This window comes from Patiria miniata, unplaced genomic scaffold (assembly GCF_015706575.1).
Source record: "Patiria miniata isolate m_02_andy unplaced genomic scaffold, ASM1570657v1 HiC_scaffold_11, whole genome shotgun sequence".
NCBI classification, from domain to species: Eukaryota; Metazoa; Echinodermata; class Asteroidea; order Valvatida; family Asterinidae; genus Patiria; species Patiria miniata.
Genome location: NW_024037049.1, coordinates 871927 through 890016, shown reverse-complemented (window position 1 = coordinate 890016; position 18090 = coordinate 871927). Strand labels below are relative to the sequence as shown.

At 46.0% G+C, this 18090-nt stretch overlaps 1 protein-coding gene across 2 annotated transcripts in view; it reads left to right on the top strand.

The window, feature by feature from the left end:
- The window catches only part of LOC119741396 (DNA repair protein complementing XP-C cells homolog), an 83512-nt gene that overhangs the window by 10428 nt on the left and 54994 nt on the right, over positions 1-18090 (top strand). For both annotated transcript variants that reach the window (XM_038217147.1, XM_038217151.1), the window contains exon 3: positions 6722-6854. In XM_038217147.1, the coding sequence (XP_038073075.1) occupies positions 6722-6854 (133 nt within the window). The remainder of the gene's footprint in view (positions 1-6721; positions 6855-18090) is intronic.

Genomic DNA, 18090 nt, shown 5'->3' with positions numbered 1-18090 from the left:
ACTAAAACATGGGATGAAGTGAATGGGTAGTCATGTGATTGTGCGCCTGCTTGAATACAGCCATGTCAACCAGCCTTGACACAAACTGAATATTGCTAATTGGGCGATACTTCTTGAAGCTTCAATCTTTCTTCAGCAGTAGAATAATGAGGGCCTCTCTCCAGAATCCAATGTCTTAGAATCTTGTCTTAGAATCCAATGATAATTGAAAACTGGATGAATATTATCATGACAACTCACCGCAGGTGATGTTGGCATTGGGTTGACTGTGAAGGATTATTTAGAAGCCTTGGTGATTGGCAACATGGCAGAAAGTTTGAAAGTGGTAGCTGCACATGGCAGAAGTAGTTTAAAGGGTTCATAAGATGGGTTTATGTACTTCTTGTACATCGATGTTGATTGAGAGCACATGAAGTACATGTCAAATCATTTTTTTCCCCGGCAATGATGCCACAAAGGTGACATGAAATTTGCTTTATAACCTTTGTTGTGCGAGTATCAGTTTGTTAAAAGCTTTTAAAGTGCACTTTTTAAGTGTTTTTTTTAGTAGTTCCATACTATTCCTGACAACCGCACTTTAGGCACACACTTTCCAGTGTGGAGGTTTCTCTGTCAAAATTGTGAACACACATTTTTGTGTCACCATGGTCACTGAAACTGTTTTGTATAAAATTTGCCTCACTGCATGAGGAACCTGACTGCCTCAAGAAGATACAAAGTCAAGTAAGTATGTGTGGTCTCTCACTTTTAACAACTGGCCTTTATCTTGGCCTTTATGTTCACCACAGAGTCTGTGTGATGCGTCTAGTGCAGTAGTGTAGTTGTAGTTAGTATTGCACACCCCGCTCTCTACCTTCAGCTGCTGCCGCTGGCTAGTTCTGTCTTGGGGTGAAAAGGGAGCCGAGTGCGTAAGTCTCCCCTGCCAGTACATAGCCTCTCCACCACTAAGACTGCTGCAGTGCCTCCTCATGGTAACACACGGTAACTGGGCATCTTGCGACCCCAGGCTGAATCTGCAGTGGATCTCGGAGCAGTAGTGGGCCCCAGAGACATGGTGCGCAGGCCCACCGGCGTGTGGATACGCCCTGGCGCCATGTCAACCACTGCCCCAGCTATGGGTAAATTAGCACCACTACCTTGTGGTTATCTCGGGAGAGAACAAGGCTATGGGATTACCCAGATAGAAAATCCGAAGTGGAGCCCCTAAGGCGGTTGGTGAACGATATGACACCTTCCGGCAACTCCTGCAGCCACGCTGACACCGACCGTATCGGCTCGTCCTTTCCGTCGGATCCTTCCAGCAAGGCCGAGAGGGGGATCTTGATGACTGGGCACCCCAGGATCTCCATATCTTTTGCCCAGGCCTGCGCCCTGGAGAGGTCACTTCAGTGTCGCTGTCCAAGCGACAGAACCAACACGGGAGACAACAGTTACGAGTGATAAGCCCAGAGCGCATTGGTGTAAGCTCGGGCGCTACAGGTTGTCTCCGACTGTGGGAGGGACCATCGCGTCTCACTGGTCAACTACCGCCCGCCTCAAGCTGGGCAGCCCCCAGCCAATTAGGTGTTGACCTGCCACAGTCTGCCTGCTTCAATGGGTGCTTGGAGCTTAGGTTAAACACCGAAGAGCAGATGGTAAACTCAGCACCAGGCAAACAACGAAGTATGAAACCACCAGCCATACGGCTGGCCACCTGGAATGTCAGAACAATGTGTCCTGGCCTCTCTGACGACCTCCAGCAAGTTGACGACGCCAGGAAAACCGCCATCATCGACCGCGAGCTGTCGAAGTTCAACATCAACATCGCCGCCCTTCAGGAGAGACGCCTCCCCTTCAGTGGTAGTCTCAAGGAGAAGGACTACATGTTCTTCTGGCAAGGACTGGAGCCAGATGAGCGCCGACTCTTTGGGGTTGGCCTCGCAGTACGCAACTCCCTCCTGTCGTCAGTTGAGCCTCCATCTCAGGGGACTGCGCGTATCCTCTCTCTCCGCCTCATGACCTCTTCTGGTCCCACAAACATCTTTAGCATCTACGCCCCCACACTCTGCTCTGCAGCTGAGGCTAAAGATGCGTTCTACGAAGAGCTCAAGGCCAAAATCAGAGAGATCCCTCCGAAAGAAGACCTGTTCCTGCTCGGAGACTTTAATGCCCGAGTTGGCTCAGACCACAGCTCCTGGCCGCGTTGCATCGGACACTTTGGCATTGGCAAGCTCAATGAGAACGGACAGCGGCTACTTGAGCTTTGCTCCTACCACGATTTCTGCATCACCAACACATTCTTCCCCACCAAATTACACCACAGAGTGTCCTGGAGGCACCCTAGGTCCAAACACTGGCACCAGTTAGACTTCGTCATCACCAGGAGACCCCTCCTCAACCACGTGCTTGTCACCCGCACTTACCACAGTGCCATCTGCGATACTGACCACTCCTTGGTCAGCAGCAAGGTGCGTCTCCGACCAAAAGAATCCATCGCTCCAAGCAAAAGGGCCGCCCACGAATCAACACCGCCAGAACGTCAATTCCCGAACTGTGCGAACGTTTCGTCAAAGCCATTGACGACACCCTTGAAGATTGCCCAACAGACAGCGCCACAGTGCGATGGAACCACATCCGCGATGCCGTGTATGAGGCCGCCTCGGACATTTTTGGGAAGAGAGTGAGGAAGAACGAAGACTGGTTTGTGGCGGGGATTGAGGAGATGGAGCCTGCCATCGCTGCCAAGCGTGCCGCACTATTTGATTACAAAAGACAGCCCTCCGGGAAAACATTGGCTACCTTTAGAGCAGCACGCAACATAACCAAATGGACTGCGCGCAAGTGGGCCAATGACTACTGGCTGAACCTGTGTCATGATATTCAAACCTCCGCAGACTGTGGTAACATCTGTGCCATGTACGAGGGCATGAAGAATGCGTTTGGTCCTAGTGTCATCAAGATCGCTCCCCTTAAATCCACCTCAGGCGACATCATCACAGATTGCAGCAAGCAGATGGAGAGATGCGTAGGACACTACCAGGAGCTGTACTCCAAAGAGATCATAGTCACCTACACAGCCATTGAGAACACCTCTCCCTTGCCCAGCTCGATATACCACCCACCATCGAAGAGCTCAGCAAGGCCATTGACTCGCTAGCTTGAAAAGCTCCAGGAAGTGATGGAATCCCACCGGAGATCCTCAAGGCTGGCAGAGAGAGTTCCCTCCTCGGCCACTTGTACGACCTCCTGCTCCAATGCTGGGAGGAAGGCACAATACTGCAGGACATGCGTGATGCCAAGATCGTCACGCTCTACAAAAACAAGGGCGACCGCAGTGACTGCAACAACTACCGCGGGATCTCCCTCCTCAGCATTGTGGGAAAGGCCTTTGCCCGAGTCGTCCTCAACAGACTCCAACTGCTTGCCGATCGTGTGTATACCCAGAGTCGCAATGCGGGTTCAGAGCTGCAAGGTCGACAATTGACATGGTGTTCTCCTTCAGGCAGTTACAGGAGAAGTGCCGTGAACAAAGACGCCCCTTGTTTCTTGCCTTCATCGACCTCACCAAGGCGTTCGACCTTGTCAGCCGAACCGGCCTCTTCACCCTCCTACACAGGATTGGTTGCCCCCCAAAGCTCCTGAAGATGATTACATCCTTTCATGACGACATGACTGGCACCGTTCAGTATAACTGATCATCCTCGGACCCCTTCCCAATCAAGAGCGGTGTGAAGCAAGGGTGTGTCCTGGCCCCGACACTCTTCGGCGTGTTCTTCTCCCTGCTGTTGTGCTTTGCCTTTCAACAGTCTGAAGATGGCATCTTCCTCCACACTAGGAGTGACAGGAACCTCTTCAAGCTGGCCCGCCTTAAAGCAAAGACGAAGGTGTGCAGAGTGCTCATCAGGGAGATGCTCTATGCAGACGCCGCCGCCCTTACTGCCCACAGCGAGGATGCACTCCAGCGGCTCATCACTCGCTTTGCGGAAGCATGCTCTGAGTTCGGCCTCACCATCAGCCTGAAAAAGACTAACATCATGGGCCAGGATGTCAGTAGCAATCCCCAAATCACCATCGGCGACCACACCCTGGAAGTGGTCGACCATTTTACTTACCTCGGCTCTGCCATCTCAAGCAACCTATCCCTAGACGCCGAGCTCAATGTGCGGATAGGAAAGGCAGCAACTGCAATGGCTCGCCTGACAAAAAGAGTATGGAGCAACACCATGCTGACAACCAACACAAAGATGAAGGTGTACCAAGCTTGTGTTCTGAGTACCCTTCTCTACGGTAGCGAAGCCTGGACACTGCCCTCCCGCCAAGAATGCAGGCTGAATGCTTTTCACATGCGCTGCCTTAGACGACTCCTGGGTATCACCTGGCAGGATCGCGTCACAAATGAAGCTGTCCTGTCTCAGGCGGGTGTGCTCAGCATGTTTGCCATCCTGACCCAGAGACCCTTGTGCTGGTTGGGCCATGTCTGCCGCATGGATGACGGACGCATCCCAAAAGACGTTTTGTATGGCGAGCTTGCCATAGGGACTTGGCCAAGAGGAAGGCCCACCCTCCACTACAAAGACGTCTGCAAACGTGATCTGAAGGTATGCAGCGTCAGTCCAGCAGACCTAGAATCAGCGACATCAGATCGCATCTACTGTCACGGCGGGGGTCCTGTAATCAGTGGGAAGAAAGGAGGACCCACAGACGGCAGAGGCTTCAGGCAGCTCCCGTCGCCACCACCACCAACTACACCTGCAGCAAATGCCAAAGGACCTGTAGCTCCCGCATTGGGCTCTACAGCCACAGCAGGCACTGTGCAAGTACAACGGACTGACCAAGGCACAGATACTCCATTGTCTTCCGAGACAGACGGATGCCAACAATGTACCCATGGGCAGTAATCCTGGGGGAATTAGGCACATGTTGGCCCCCCCCCCATTTTTTGGTATACATGTAGATCAATCACATTTTTCCCCACCATGTATCCTCTTAGTCGCAAAGGGTGAAATTGACTTCATCAACTGATACTAGGGACTAGATATTGAATAGATTTCATTTTCACTCTACACATGTACATGTAGTTTCCTCTTGAGTTATTTTTTTTCAAAGTACTTATTCTAAAATAAGAATGATTTTCAGTTTAAAATGTCTTATCCCTTGTTTCACTCTTTGAAATTCAAGAGTAAATTATTGATATGCTTTTTCACCACCCACATTTATAGGTAATTTCAACAGTACCTAATGGCAGGAATATATATAAACGTGTACACTATATTATTATTGTTGTTCGTCTGTCAAAATGACGAGGACCACATAGGTCAACTGTTAGTTAAAGATATTGTCTGGACTGTGAGTCAGTGCACATATGGCCTTATCAGGCCAATCATCTGCACCTGAACAATTCTTGGACAATAGGACAAGGAAAGGTTGAAAAAAATGCTTTATTAGTATGATTGTGAGTGCCGTTTCAATAATGGGATAAGTAGGTCATAAACTATTTATTCGATGACAACTATCAAAACTGCCCCCCTCCCCTGTTATTTTCTTTAAATATAAAAATAAAAAATAAAAGAAACCTGTATTTTTAAAGGAGAAAACAAAATTGTATATTGGCTGATGCCGTATTAGTGTGCATGGACCTATTAACAACCATGTGCATTAGCAGCGGAAAATGTTGAAAATGTGCCACGCTAAATCGCTATTTACATGTAAGACCTCAAAATAAATACATGAGAAATAAGAATACGCACACTTGTTTTTCCACAACCACAACAAATTGTTTTGGTCAGCACTTAAAGTAAAATGTGGGGAAGATGTGTAGCAAACATTAATCAAAAGCTGCCGGTAATTGTTCTTTCTTCAGTCCTTTTGTTGTGTGATTGCAGTTTATTGTTGGTATAATATATTTGACAACTTTTAACAATTTAAGATGTATGTAAAAAAAATACCAAACGTTGTCAGATTTAGTATATCCATGATGCTGGAATTCATTTTGTTTGGTATTCAAAAGTGAATACAATTTGTTTTGTAGAAAAATAACAAACTATAAACCAAATGAATTTCACAGGATGAAACTCAACATAACATGAAACTTATGTATAGTTGATTTGTACTGGCGAATCACTGGTAGTCTTTTCATGCATGTGACCTATGTACATGTATACATAATGGGCCAGATTTTGCCAATTTATTGCCATTGGCAAACCTGTATATGTGGTGTTTACATGTGACAGGCAACCAGTCTAGTAAGGTCAAGGGTTAACTCGTGTAGTAGCTGACATTGTAATTTGTGTGCGATGTGACACTGAAAACGAACACGATTTGCAGAGATAAAAGCAATTTGTCTGCAGTCTGTTTATTGGTTAAATCATGAAACTGTAGAACATAACAGTAGGCTGAGGTGAGACTTAAGCAAATCTACTTCTTAATTGACACTCAGTCAGTGAGTCAGCCAGCCACTCAGTCATTCATGTGCAAAGAGGAATGTAGGCTGGCCCCTCTTGGACCAGCAACAAATCCAGGCATTTCATAAAATTAAGTCAATAATATTTCCCACATGTATGTTAAATTGTTTTAACAAACGTGAAAACTCCAAAATATTCCTTCACATTTGGTACAATTTGTCAACTTTTGTAAAGTGAAAAAGAAATTCCAGCAGAGTGAATTGCAAAAAAATCTTATATTTTTGTACAGTTTTAGTTGCTATGTAATTTTTGTTACTGTTTTTGTTTTATTAACCGTTAAGATGGAAGCCTCGGAGAGTCTTTCTACAAACCTGAAGCAGCAGGAGCCATCTGCCATAATCAAGATAATCTTCATGGGAAAGTGGTGGCGATTAGTATTGACCTTCCTGGAACTTCCCATGGCAATGGGCGAAAGTAAGAATGAAGTGCAAACAATGTGGCATTAGATATACATGTACATATACAACAGTTGCTTCATCCAGAATATGCAGTGGTTATCTCTCACCCTGGAAATCTTCCGGCAGTATGGGAATTTATGTTCATGTATATAGACAAAATGAAGATGTGCAAATAAAAGGTGTAGCAAGAAAAAATACTGGAAAATCGCAAACACAAAAGCAAAATGTGTTTTTGTTAAATGACCTCAGAAAAACAAATGAATTTTACCACAAATTTTGTTAAGAGAATAGGTGGGTTTAGCGGAAGCCACGGTGGAAAAGGCTTGAAACGATAATGACTGACCTAGTGCAGCGATGATGCACTTCATATCCAAATGAAGTCAGCATTGCACACTTCTAAATAAAGCTGACATGTAGGTTGTAAACACTCAGATCCACTTGTAAACTATTTATTTTAAACCTTTATAAAGGTGTTATATAATGGGTCTCGCATTTCTCATAAACTTCATTTACCTGTCTGCAAAATACAAAATTACCAGCGCCTTGAGTACCTAATTACTGGCAGATATGTGCGCTCTATAAGACTCCGGTATTATTTATTATTATTGTTGTTATTAAACTACCCTGTTTTTGGATACTGTGACAGTTTTGCGCTGACTGTGACCCTCAGTCATTCCGAGGCAGTTGCCAGCGAGCGGTCAAACTGACAAGGCCGGGGGAGCAAGCTCGTTGCGGGGCAGTCTACCACCAGGCACACAGGGAACACTCCCTCGTGCTCTCACGCACACCTCATGAACACAATCGGGGGAGGGATGACCTCTTATGTATTGATCAGACACTGAGGTACCTGTTGTGATACTTCATGAGCACTACTTTGTATGCGCGCAAGCACATTAGGTGAACAGTTCGCCCGCGCTCACTCTTACATTATGTCTGATGAATAAAGCTGCAGTGGCACAGAACCTGAGAATAATCTCCTCTGAGTTCTTCATTGATTCATCTCACTTCATGCTGGCAGCGGAGGTGAAAAAGGCCAGAGAACACCCATCACTCTCAACCAAGAAGAGTAACTGAAAACTACCGGAAAGCAGCAGAAATTGTCTTCGCAACAACAACATTTCCGCTGTGATTGCCTGAGTGTGAACTGTACATCGCTGCGTGCATAGATCCAGCGCACCACACCACACACTATATGCCGCACACCCACCGTCGCCAAGCCCACTGCACACCGCACGCAACGTAACTGAAACTCAGCTGCGTGCGTAGCCTAGCCCGGAGTCATCGCCGGACTGAGGCCAAGCCTAAGCCATCACCGAGCCAACGCTGAGGCGGACCGCTACACCGTGCTGTGGACAGCACGGACAAGAGAAAACCCCTCGCCACGAGTCGACCATCGGCATCATAGCGACAGAGGACTTTTTCGTCTTTTTCGTGGAGCTGAGTGAAAGCTGATCGAGCTCCGATTTGACGCGACCGCACCGGGACTCGACCGAGCTTACTCGACCCGTACACACGGTCGACCGGTCAGGGACCAGCCCGTCGCACCATCGCGTGACCAAGGCAAGTCACTACAATAACTTTGTCAAAAGTCTGATCTACGGGAGTGATCATCAGGCCCCCCCCCCCCAGCCAGTTCACGTAACAATGTACACCTTTGAATCACCTTCATATTGTTAAACATTGTTTCGCTATCATGCACACATTCTTGTAGCTGTGCGTATGAACAAATAGTTCCGTGAACATCACAAGCCCTGTGAACCGCTTCACGCATCTTTACGTCAAGTGTGACCTTTGACCCTATCACTCCGCATCATCGCCGGAACTGTGCGCTTCCCGCTCATCACAGTGAACATTCGCCGTATTCATCCGCCAGTGCCGGAACTGTGCATCAATCATATCTACGGAGGCCTGTACGGGACATCAAGTCAAGTTGGAAATCTGACAGTACATCGCTCATTTCTGTGGAACAGCAGGACAAACTGTGTTTGGACATTCTTGGAGAAAGGACTGCTCACCAAAAGAACTCTGGACATTTCATATATGAACAATAATATGTGTTTTGACAAATACATTGTTGAATAGTCAAAATTATTATTGAAATAATTATATTGTTGTGATTTATTGTGATCACTAATCGTAGCACTTACCTTTAAAGCTACATTGCAGTTGCTATTGTTTACAATTTCGTGTGCTGTAGCATATTGAATTGTATCCCAGAGATTTCTATCCCACAGCCCTGCATCATGGCCAAGTTCCCAGAAATGAACTGGGGTGCCACAGACATCGCAGAAGAGTTTTAGCTTTTTAAACAACGGATGGACCTGAGCTTCAGGGACCAGGAAATCACCGATCCTGCCAAGCGTGCTGTTAAGATACAAATAGCAGTCGGAACTGGAGGCCTCAAAATGATAAATTCTTCAAGCCTGTCAGCAGAAGAACAACTGATCCCCAACCAGTTATGGGAGTTGTTCGAGAAGCAGCTACACATCAAAGTGAACTTCCGCATACATCGCCTGGAGCTTATGCGGTATCGCCAGAAACCAGATGAATCCCTGGACAACTTCGTCAACAGATGCCGAGCAAAGGCACACGAATGTAACTTCGGACCAGAGGAAATGACGGAACGCATCATCGAATTAGTGATTGCGTCTACCACATCTGAATCTTTCCAGAAAGATCTTCTAGACAAACCCATTGGTTTTAGCATCGATGACATGCTACAAGAGGGACGGAAGTACGAAGCCATCCTTGCTGGCAAAAAGTGCCTTGAGACGTTGGAGGCGTCACATACAGCTGTCCATGCTTTCTGACCCACTGGCAGAACCTGTGGCAACTGTGGTCTATCCCACCCACCAAGACGGTGTCCTGCCTACCGGGACACATGTAAATCATGTGGTTCCAAGGGCCATTGGGCCAATTCTGCAGAAAGACCCAAAGCCAGGGTAAACGCAAGGGCAAATCTCCGTCCAGACGTGGCCGCAGCCCATCGCGAGGAAATACAACTCGCAGACCAAGATCCAAAAGTCGATCCAATGCCGGCAAGCAGAAGCCAAATGACACCAACAGAGATGAACAACCCATCCATTCAGCAGAAGCTTCAGAGGAATATGAAACAGTATTCCACACAGTTACTGTCTCGAACCTCTGCATGAGCTCGATAGACAACAACAGGGAGGCATACACAACGCTTGACGTTATCTGCCCCGACCTCATCGGCAAACACCGACTAATCACAAAAGTTGACACTGGAGCCGGAGGAAACACGTTGCCACTCCGTACGATCAAACAGATGTATGGAAGTCGATGGAAGTCTTTCGTCCAGCCTGTGAAGACCAAGCTGACGGCATACAACGGTACAGAGATTGTATGCCTAGGGTGCATTGAGCTTTTATGCCGCTACAAGACACCGAAGTGGACAAAGAACAGATTCTACGTCGTAGATGTACCCGGACCAGCCATAGCCGGCCTGCCCATGTGCAGCGAGCTTGAAGTGGTCACCATCCACTCCACTGAATCGTCACCTCAACCCCCTGCATCACCCAAAGAACCAGGAGTGGGTGAACCCCAAAATCTGTCACATGACACCATCAAGTCGGTCCACGACCTCGTGAGGTTGTACCCCAACCAATTTGACACAATTGGAAACTTCAAAGCCAGAGCAACTCTTCATCTAAAGGAGGATGCTAAACCGAGCATTGACGCGCCCAGGAAGTGTAGCATACACCTGAAGCCGAAGCTCAAAATAGAGATCGACAAGATGGAACAGCAAGGTGTAATTAGAAAGGTCACCCATCACACCGACTGGTGTAGTTCGATAACCACGAGCTTGAAACAAGATGGGACACTTAGGGTCTGTCTGGATCCTAAGCGGCTGAACCAGAGCCTCAAGAGATGTCTGCACAAAATACCCACACTAGAGGAACTCAACCCAGCATTTTCTCAAGCCAAATTCTTCTCGAAGCTTGATGCTAAAGCTGGGTATTGGGCCGTCAAGCTCGAGGAAGAATCCCAAGAGCTGACCACCTTTCGAACGCCATTTGGCCGGTACTGTTTCCAGCGCCTTCCATTTGGTCTCTCCATCAGCCAAGACATCTTCCAGCAGTGCATGGACGACATCATAGAACAGGTCCCAGGATGCGTCGGCATTGCTGACGATGTTGCTGTATATGGCCGTACTGAGGAAGAACACGATGCCAACCTCCTGAATCTACTTCAAACAGCCAGCCGTGAAGGCTTAGTTTTCAACAGCAACAAATGCCACATCAAGACCAACCAAATCAACTTCTTTGGGTCACTGTACTCCGACACCGGCATCCGGCCGGACCCAGGCAGAATTGAGGACATCCACAGCATTCCAACACCTCAGGACAAGGAAGACCTGCAAAAATTCCTAGGCCTGATCACATACGTCTCTGCATATATCCCTAACCTAGCAGACAAAGCAGCGACCCTCGGGGATCTTCTGAAGAAGAATGTGCCATATCTGTGGCAGGATGACCATCAAGCAGCATTCGAAGCCTTGAAATATTCCATCACCACTGAAGCGTGTCTCCAGTACTACAACCCAGAGATACACACTGTGCTGGAAGTCGACGCATCACAGAAGGGTCTGGGAGCCTGTCTCCTTCAAAACAACAGGCCGATAGCATTCGCGTCGAAGAGTCTTTCCCCGGAACAAGCCAACTACTCTAACATAGAGAGAGAAACACTAGCCCTAGTGTTCGGCATCACCAGGTTCCATAGCTATCTCTTCGGGAAAGAGTTTACACTCCACACTGATCACAAGCCACTTGAGATGATCTGGAAGAAACCCCTCTCGAGTGCACCACCTCGTCTGCAACGCTTGCTAATAAAGGTGCAAGGATACAACTTTGACGTACAGTACAGACCAGGGAAAACAATGACGCTATCAGATGCCCTGAGCAGATTGCCAAACCCGACAAAGAGTGATGACATACCCCTAGACAGACTGGTCGGCAGTTTTGATGTCTATGAAGGCCAAGACGCCATGTGCATGGACCTTGTGCATTTTGGGCAGTCTAAGCAAGAGCAACTGCAGAGAGAAACAGCAAGAGACCCTGTACTAAGTGCACTGTGTCAGATAATATACAGTGGCTGGCCAGACTCCGTCAAGGAACTACCTCGAGACCTACGGGTCTACTGGCCATACAGGGATGAGCTTGGTATCTCCTGGGGAATAATCTTCAAAGGAAGACAGGTCATCATTCCAGACTCACTTCAGACGGATATCTTACAACAGCTCCATACAGGCCATATGGGTATAGAGAAGACAAGACGTCTAGCCAGAGAGTCGGTCTACTGGCCCAACATCAATCGCCATATTGATGAACTTGTCAAAGCGTGTTCCTACTGCCAGGAATCCCAACCCAAACAGCAAAAGGAACCATTGGAGCCACATCAAGTACCTTCGACCCCCTGGACCAAACTTGGCACTGATCTGTTTGAAATCCACGGAGACAACTATCTACTGATAGTTGACTATCATTCGAAGTACCCTGTCGTTCACAAGTTGAACAGCACAACCAGTGCAGCAGTTGCTGGCATCACCTCACACACATTCAGCCTCCTTGGAGCACCAGCTGAGGTTATGTCAGACAACGGCCCCCAATTCGTAGGGAAACACTACGAAGACATGTGTAACACATGGGGCATCAGGCACACAACTTCGTCTCCACGTTATCCACGTTCAAACGGTTTCGTGGAACGTTCAGTCAGAACCGTCAAGTCAGTGATCAAGAAATGCCAGAAGTCTGGACAAAATGTCGACATAGCACTCTTGAACCTCCGTGCAACCCCTGTGGACTCCAAACTACCGTCACCAGCTGAAATTCTCTTCGGCAGACCGATACAAACTACCTTGCCAAACAACCACCTGCAAGCAAACCCCCAGAAAGCTGAGGATATCAGAGACCAGCTAGAGGCAAGACGACAAAAGATGAAGACCGACCATGATGCCAAACAAGCAGTAAAAGAACTCCCGCAACTCTATGTTGGCCAACGAGTGCGAATCCTGGACCAGCAGAACCACACTTGGTTGCCTGGTGAAGTCACAACAGTCTGTAAGGAACCTAGATCATATGAAGTCACCACACCCAATGGACACAGACTACGTCGCAACCGTTCGCACCTACGTGAGATGCCCAGCCAGATGAAATCCCTGGCTACGCCCAAACGAGTTCGATTCGCTGATGAATCACTTCCACTGTCCAACAAGAAGCTAGACACAGAAGCTGTGAAACAAACAGACCGAAACAAAACAGACCGAAACAACACAGATCGAAACAAGTCTCCGACTGTCACTCGCAAAACAAAATCTGGACGCACAATCCGAAAACCAGCCAGATACACTGAATAATATCACACACCCAGATTATACATAGCAGATACTTCAAACAATTTGGTTCAGAAACGATATTACACATTTAATTTCATATGGAAACAAAAAAATAACCCACACGATTTGAAACAGAACTCAAAGTTTCATATGTTTATTAAACCTGTTTCAGTACATTTATTGTTGTTTAAAGTTAAATTTGTTAACCGTTCAAAAAGGAAGAAAGCAAGAAAGTACCAAAGTCAAATTTCAAAAGAAAGAAAGTACTAAAAGTTCACTTTGTTCACTTTGTTCAAAGTACTAAAGTTAACTTTGTTACTGTTAAAGTTAAATTTGTTACCGTTCGAAAAGAAGGTACTAAGACTGTGTGCCACATATTGCAGAGAAACTATTGCAGAGAAACAAAAGTTGTAGTTGGCAGTAAGCTATGACCACCAATGTTTCATATGTCTGTCAATTGAAAAGCCATCACTACACATTTCATGTAAATGCTTGCTAATTAAGTAAATTCCAGTTTTATGTGTACACCAATAATTATTCCTGAAATTGTACTTTCAAAAGGGGAGGGATGTTGTGATACTTCATGAGCACTACTTTGTATGCGCGCAAGCACATTAGGTGAACAGTTCGCCCGCGCTCACTCTTACATTATGTCTGATGAATAAAGCTGCAGTGGCACAGAACCTGAGAATAATCTCCTCTGAGTTCTTCATTGATTCATCTCACTTCAGTACCAGGGTTTCACTGCTTTATTATAACCTCATGAAGACCTAATAAGGTGCGTCCTACTTAAGTGCGTCCTACAGGTGTGTCCTAACCAGGTGTAGGAATTGGCTCCTTCCAATCATTGTCAAGAACTTAACTGGATTGCTTCCCTTGCCAATCAGATCTCGTAATCCCTGCAGTCACTGGAACTAATCTAGTGGTCTTCCTGAGTGAGAGACTGACCACAGCTGAACTGCACATGCTTCAGCAACTCTAAAGCTCTGAGCAGGAACTGTGCTACGCCACAATTACAGCTAGAGCACACAATGGAGAGCAGTGCAATGGAAGAGTGCAATCCATGGAAGAGAGCGGTGGAAGAGAGCGAGTTTGTGCATAGAATAGAATAGAATAGAATAGAATAGAATTCTTTATTGTCATTTGTATATAAAAAACATACATTGAAATTCATTATGGCGTTGCGGGCTGTTAAAAAAAAAAATAATAATAAATACATACATACATAAATCAATGAGTAAAATGTGTTAATAACGACTTATTACTGATAAAACACCTTATACAATTACTATTTAAAAAATGCATTGATACTCCAAACCAAATAAATTAATACTAAAACGTTAAAACTATATTAACACTTGTTCATTTACTAGATGTACTACACTGGGATAAAAACTGTTGAGAGTGTGATTGGAATTAGCCCGGATTGTTCTGTAACGTTTGCCTGTTCTCATCAGCTCAAATAAATAACTAGCAGGATGGAATTCGTCATGAATGATTGACCTAGATTTCTTCAGTACATGGGACGCATACAGTTTGTCTAATGCCGGAAGCTCACAACCGATTATTGCACTGGCAGTATTAAACTACACGATTGAGACGTCTCCGGTCATCCACCGTGGTGTTGCCGTACCAGACAGCGATTGAGAGTGTCAAAACACTCTCAACCACTGCCCGATAAAACTTCACCAACAGACCTTGGCTGACACGGAAACTCCTCAATCTCCTAAGAAAGAACAGACGTTGCTGGGCTTTTCTAACAATGACATCCACATGAGTCACCCATTTCAGATCATTGGATATATGTACACCTAAAAATTTGAAGGAGTCAACAATTTCCACTTCAGATCCATTGATACTCAAAGGCTGAATGACAGAGGGATTTCTTCTAAAGTTAACGATTAATTCCCTGGTCTTGTTAACATTCAATTCTAAATTGTTGTCCTGACACCATTGAACCAAGTTACTGACTTCCTGACGATACGAGGAGTCCGAGGAATATACTGGGTAAAGGTGGTTTATGATTCCGCTTTCGTAGTCGTATCAACACCCCTCCACGCTTACCCCGCCTACGCCCTCGAGACTTCTGTGAACGTGCAAAGCCAGTTCCTTTGTCACTGAGTGGATTCGAAGGTACAGACAGACATTTCTCAACCAAATTCAGGCTCGCCAAAAGTTCATTGCTCACCTTACTAACACTAGGTTGAAGCACAAGTAATTCATCTCTAGTGTACGTTAGTACTCCTGACGATTCCGTGACTAAAAAACACACAACAAGTAAAAAAGTAAGAGCTCGCAAAACCGTGTCGCCATGTATCGGGGCCATCTTGTTAGATGACACCCAACATTCTTGTCCGCAAGAAGAATGGTGGTACTCGTATGTGTATCGACTACAGGAAACAGCCATACAATATGTGACCAGTATTATATCCCTAATATTTTATCCCTAATATTGAGGACATACTTCATGCCATGAGTGGAGCACAGTGGTTTTCCTGGTTGGATTTGAAGTCTACTACCAGATTGAAGTTGCTGATGAAGACAAACACAAGACGGCGTTCCGGTGTCTTCTTGGCTTCTATGAGTTCAACCGCATGCTCCAAGGTGTAACAAATGCTCCAGCTACTTTCCAACGCCTGACGGAGAAGTGTATGGGTGATCTCAATTGGAAGAAGTCTTTGTTTGTCTTGATGACATCATCGTTTTGGCAAGACTGCAGAAGAACACGGAGAAAGACTTATAGAAGTTCTTGAGAAGCTCCGTAGGTTTGGCTTGAAACTTGGGCCAAGGAAGTGCAAGTTCTTCCAATCAACAGTGAAGTGCCTTGGACACGTTTCAAGTGATGGTGTGAGCACTGATCCTGACAAGATAAATGCAGTCAAGACTTGGCCGGTTCCAATCAATGAAGGAGCTTAAATCATCCCTTGGCTTTGCAGGCTACTATTGCAGGTTTGTTGAAGGATTTTCTTCCATTGCCAAGTCATTGATTGAGCTTACTGGTTGGTTGTGACTTCTCTAAGAAGAGGTTTAGCAAGTCAATTGGTAAGAAGACCAACCAAGCTAAACTTAGAAAATCCAACGAGCTGTTCAGCAACAAGAAACCCTTTGTGATACACACGGACGCCAGTGGATCTGGGTAGGGGAGCAGCCCTATATCAGAAAGATGATGGAGGCCAATTCAGAGTGGTTGTTTATGCAAGCCGAGGACTCTCTTAAGAGTAATTTGAACTACCCAGCTCACAAATGGGAATTTCTGGCACTCAAATGGGCAATCACTGAGAACTTTTGTTACTACTTATATGGAACTAAGTTCACCTTGTTGATTGACAACAATCCGCTCACATATGTGTTGACATCTGCCAAGTTAGATGCTACTGGTTTGGTCACAGGTGGTTAACTGCTCTAGCTGACTACGACTTTGTGATTAAGTATCATCGCGGTGACAAAAATGCAGATGTACATAAAGATGGATTGTCCCGACGACCCCATCAGCAACCTCCATCCAAAGACAAAGAGTCAAACCGCGTTGAAGAAAAGATCTGCCGGCTTCAAGAAAGAATGATTCCAATGAACAGAGATGAAAACAACAGATGTCATTCGTGCAGTGTACCAAAGCCGTGATGTTGAATCTGGAACGGATGATTTGGTTAATAGTCAACCAGGCGAGAATCAACCTCTCGTCAAAAGTTTGACTGATTCAACGTGAGCTGTTCCGACATAATTCATTGCAGAGACAGGACCAACAACTTTGCCGGCTATGGAGCCTGCTGACTGGCAAGGACTTCAGCATGAAGATGATGATATACGGCAAGTCATCAAGTTCAACCAAAACGATCAGAAACCATCAACTGAAGACCGAGCATCATTACAGGAGGAGACAAAAAGTCTTCTGTGACAACTTAAAAGATTTTTCCTCAGAGACAGTATTCTTTACAGGAAGAGTAATGATCACGATGGAAGGCAACTGCTACAATTGGTTTTGCCAAAGAGTCACCGACGACAAGCTCCACAAGGCTTACTTGACATTGATGGCCATCTTGGGGTGGAGAGGACGTTGGACATGGCTCGTTGCAGTTTTTACTGGCCACGCATGGCAGATGATGTTGAAACAAAATGCCAGATGTGCGAGAGGTGTGTAAGACGAAAGAAGCAAGTTGTGAAGGCTGCACCGCTAGTTTCCGTCAAGACCACTTCTCCAGTAGAATTAAGATGCATTGACTTCCTGAGCCTAGAGCCCGACGATAGTAACACAAAGAACTTTCTTGTGGTGACAGTTCATTATACCTGATATGCTCAGGCATTCCTGACCAAGGATCGGACATCTGGTACTGTTGCCAAGGTTTATATGTTTATAATACCCCTGTACTTGGTGTATTACAGGTTCCCTGAACGTCTACAGGTACATTCCGATCAAGGTCGCAATTTTGAAGCGAAGGCCATCGGAGAATTTTATAATAGCTGTGGTATAAAGAAGAGTCGCACCACATCTTATCATTTCCAAGGAAAACGGTCAGTGTAGCCGTTTCAACCAAACCTTACTGATGATGCTAGGCACACTGACAGAAGGAAAAAATGGTGACTACATGTAGGCCCCCTTGTGCATATGTGCAATTTCACAAAGCATTCGTCGACAGGAACTACATGTACTTGATGTTTGGACGTCAGCCCCACCTTCCCATCAACATTCTGTTTTGGTTACCTTCACCAACAGGGAATACATCTCATCAACAATATGCAGCGGATCTAAAAGAAAGACTGCGTAGAACCCATGAAGTTGCCACCACTGTCATGGACAAGACTGCTGCTAGCTACAAGAAAACATATGCAGTATGCAGTACGACAGATGCAATGCGAGAGAATGCACTTGAAGAAGGTGCCCAAGTTCTTGTTATATCTT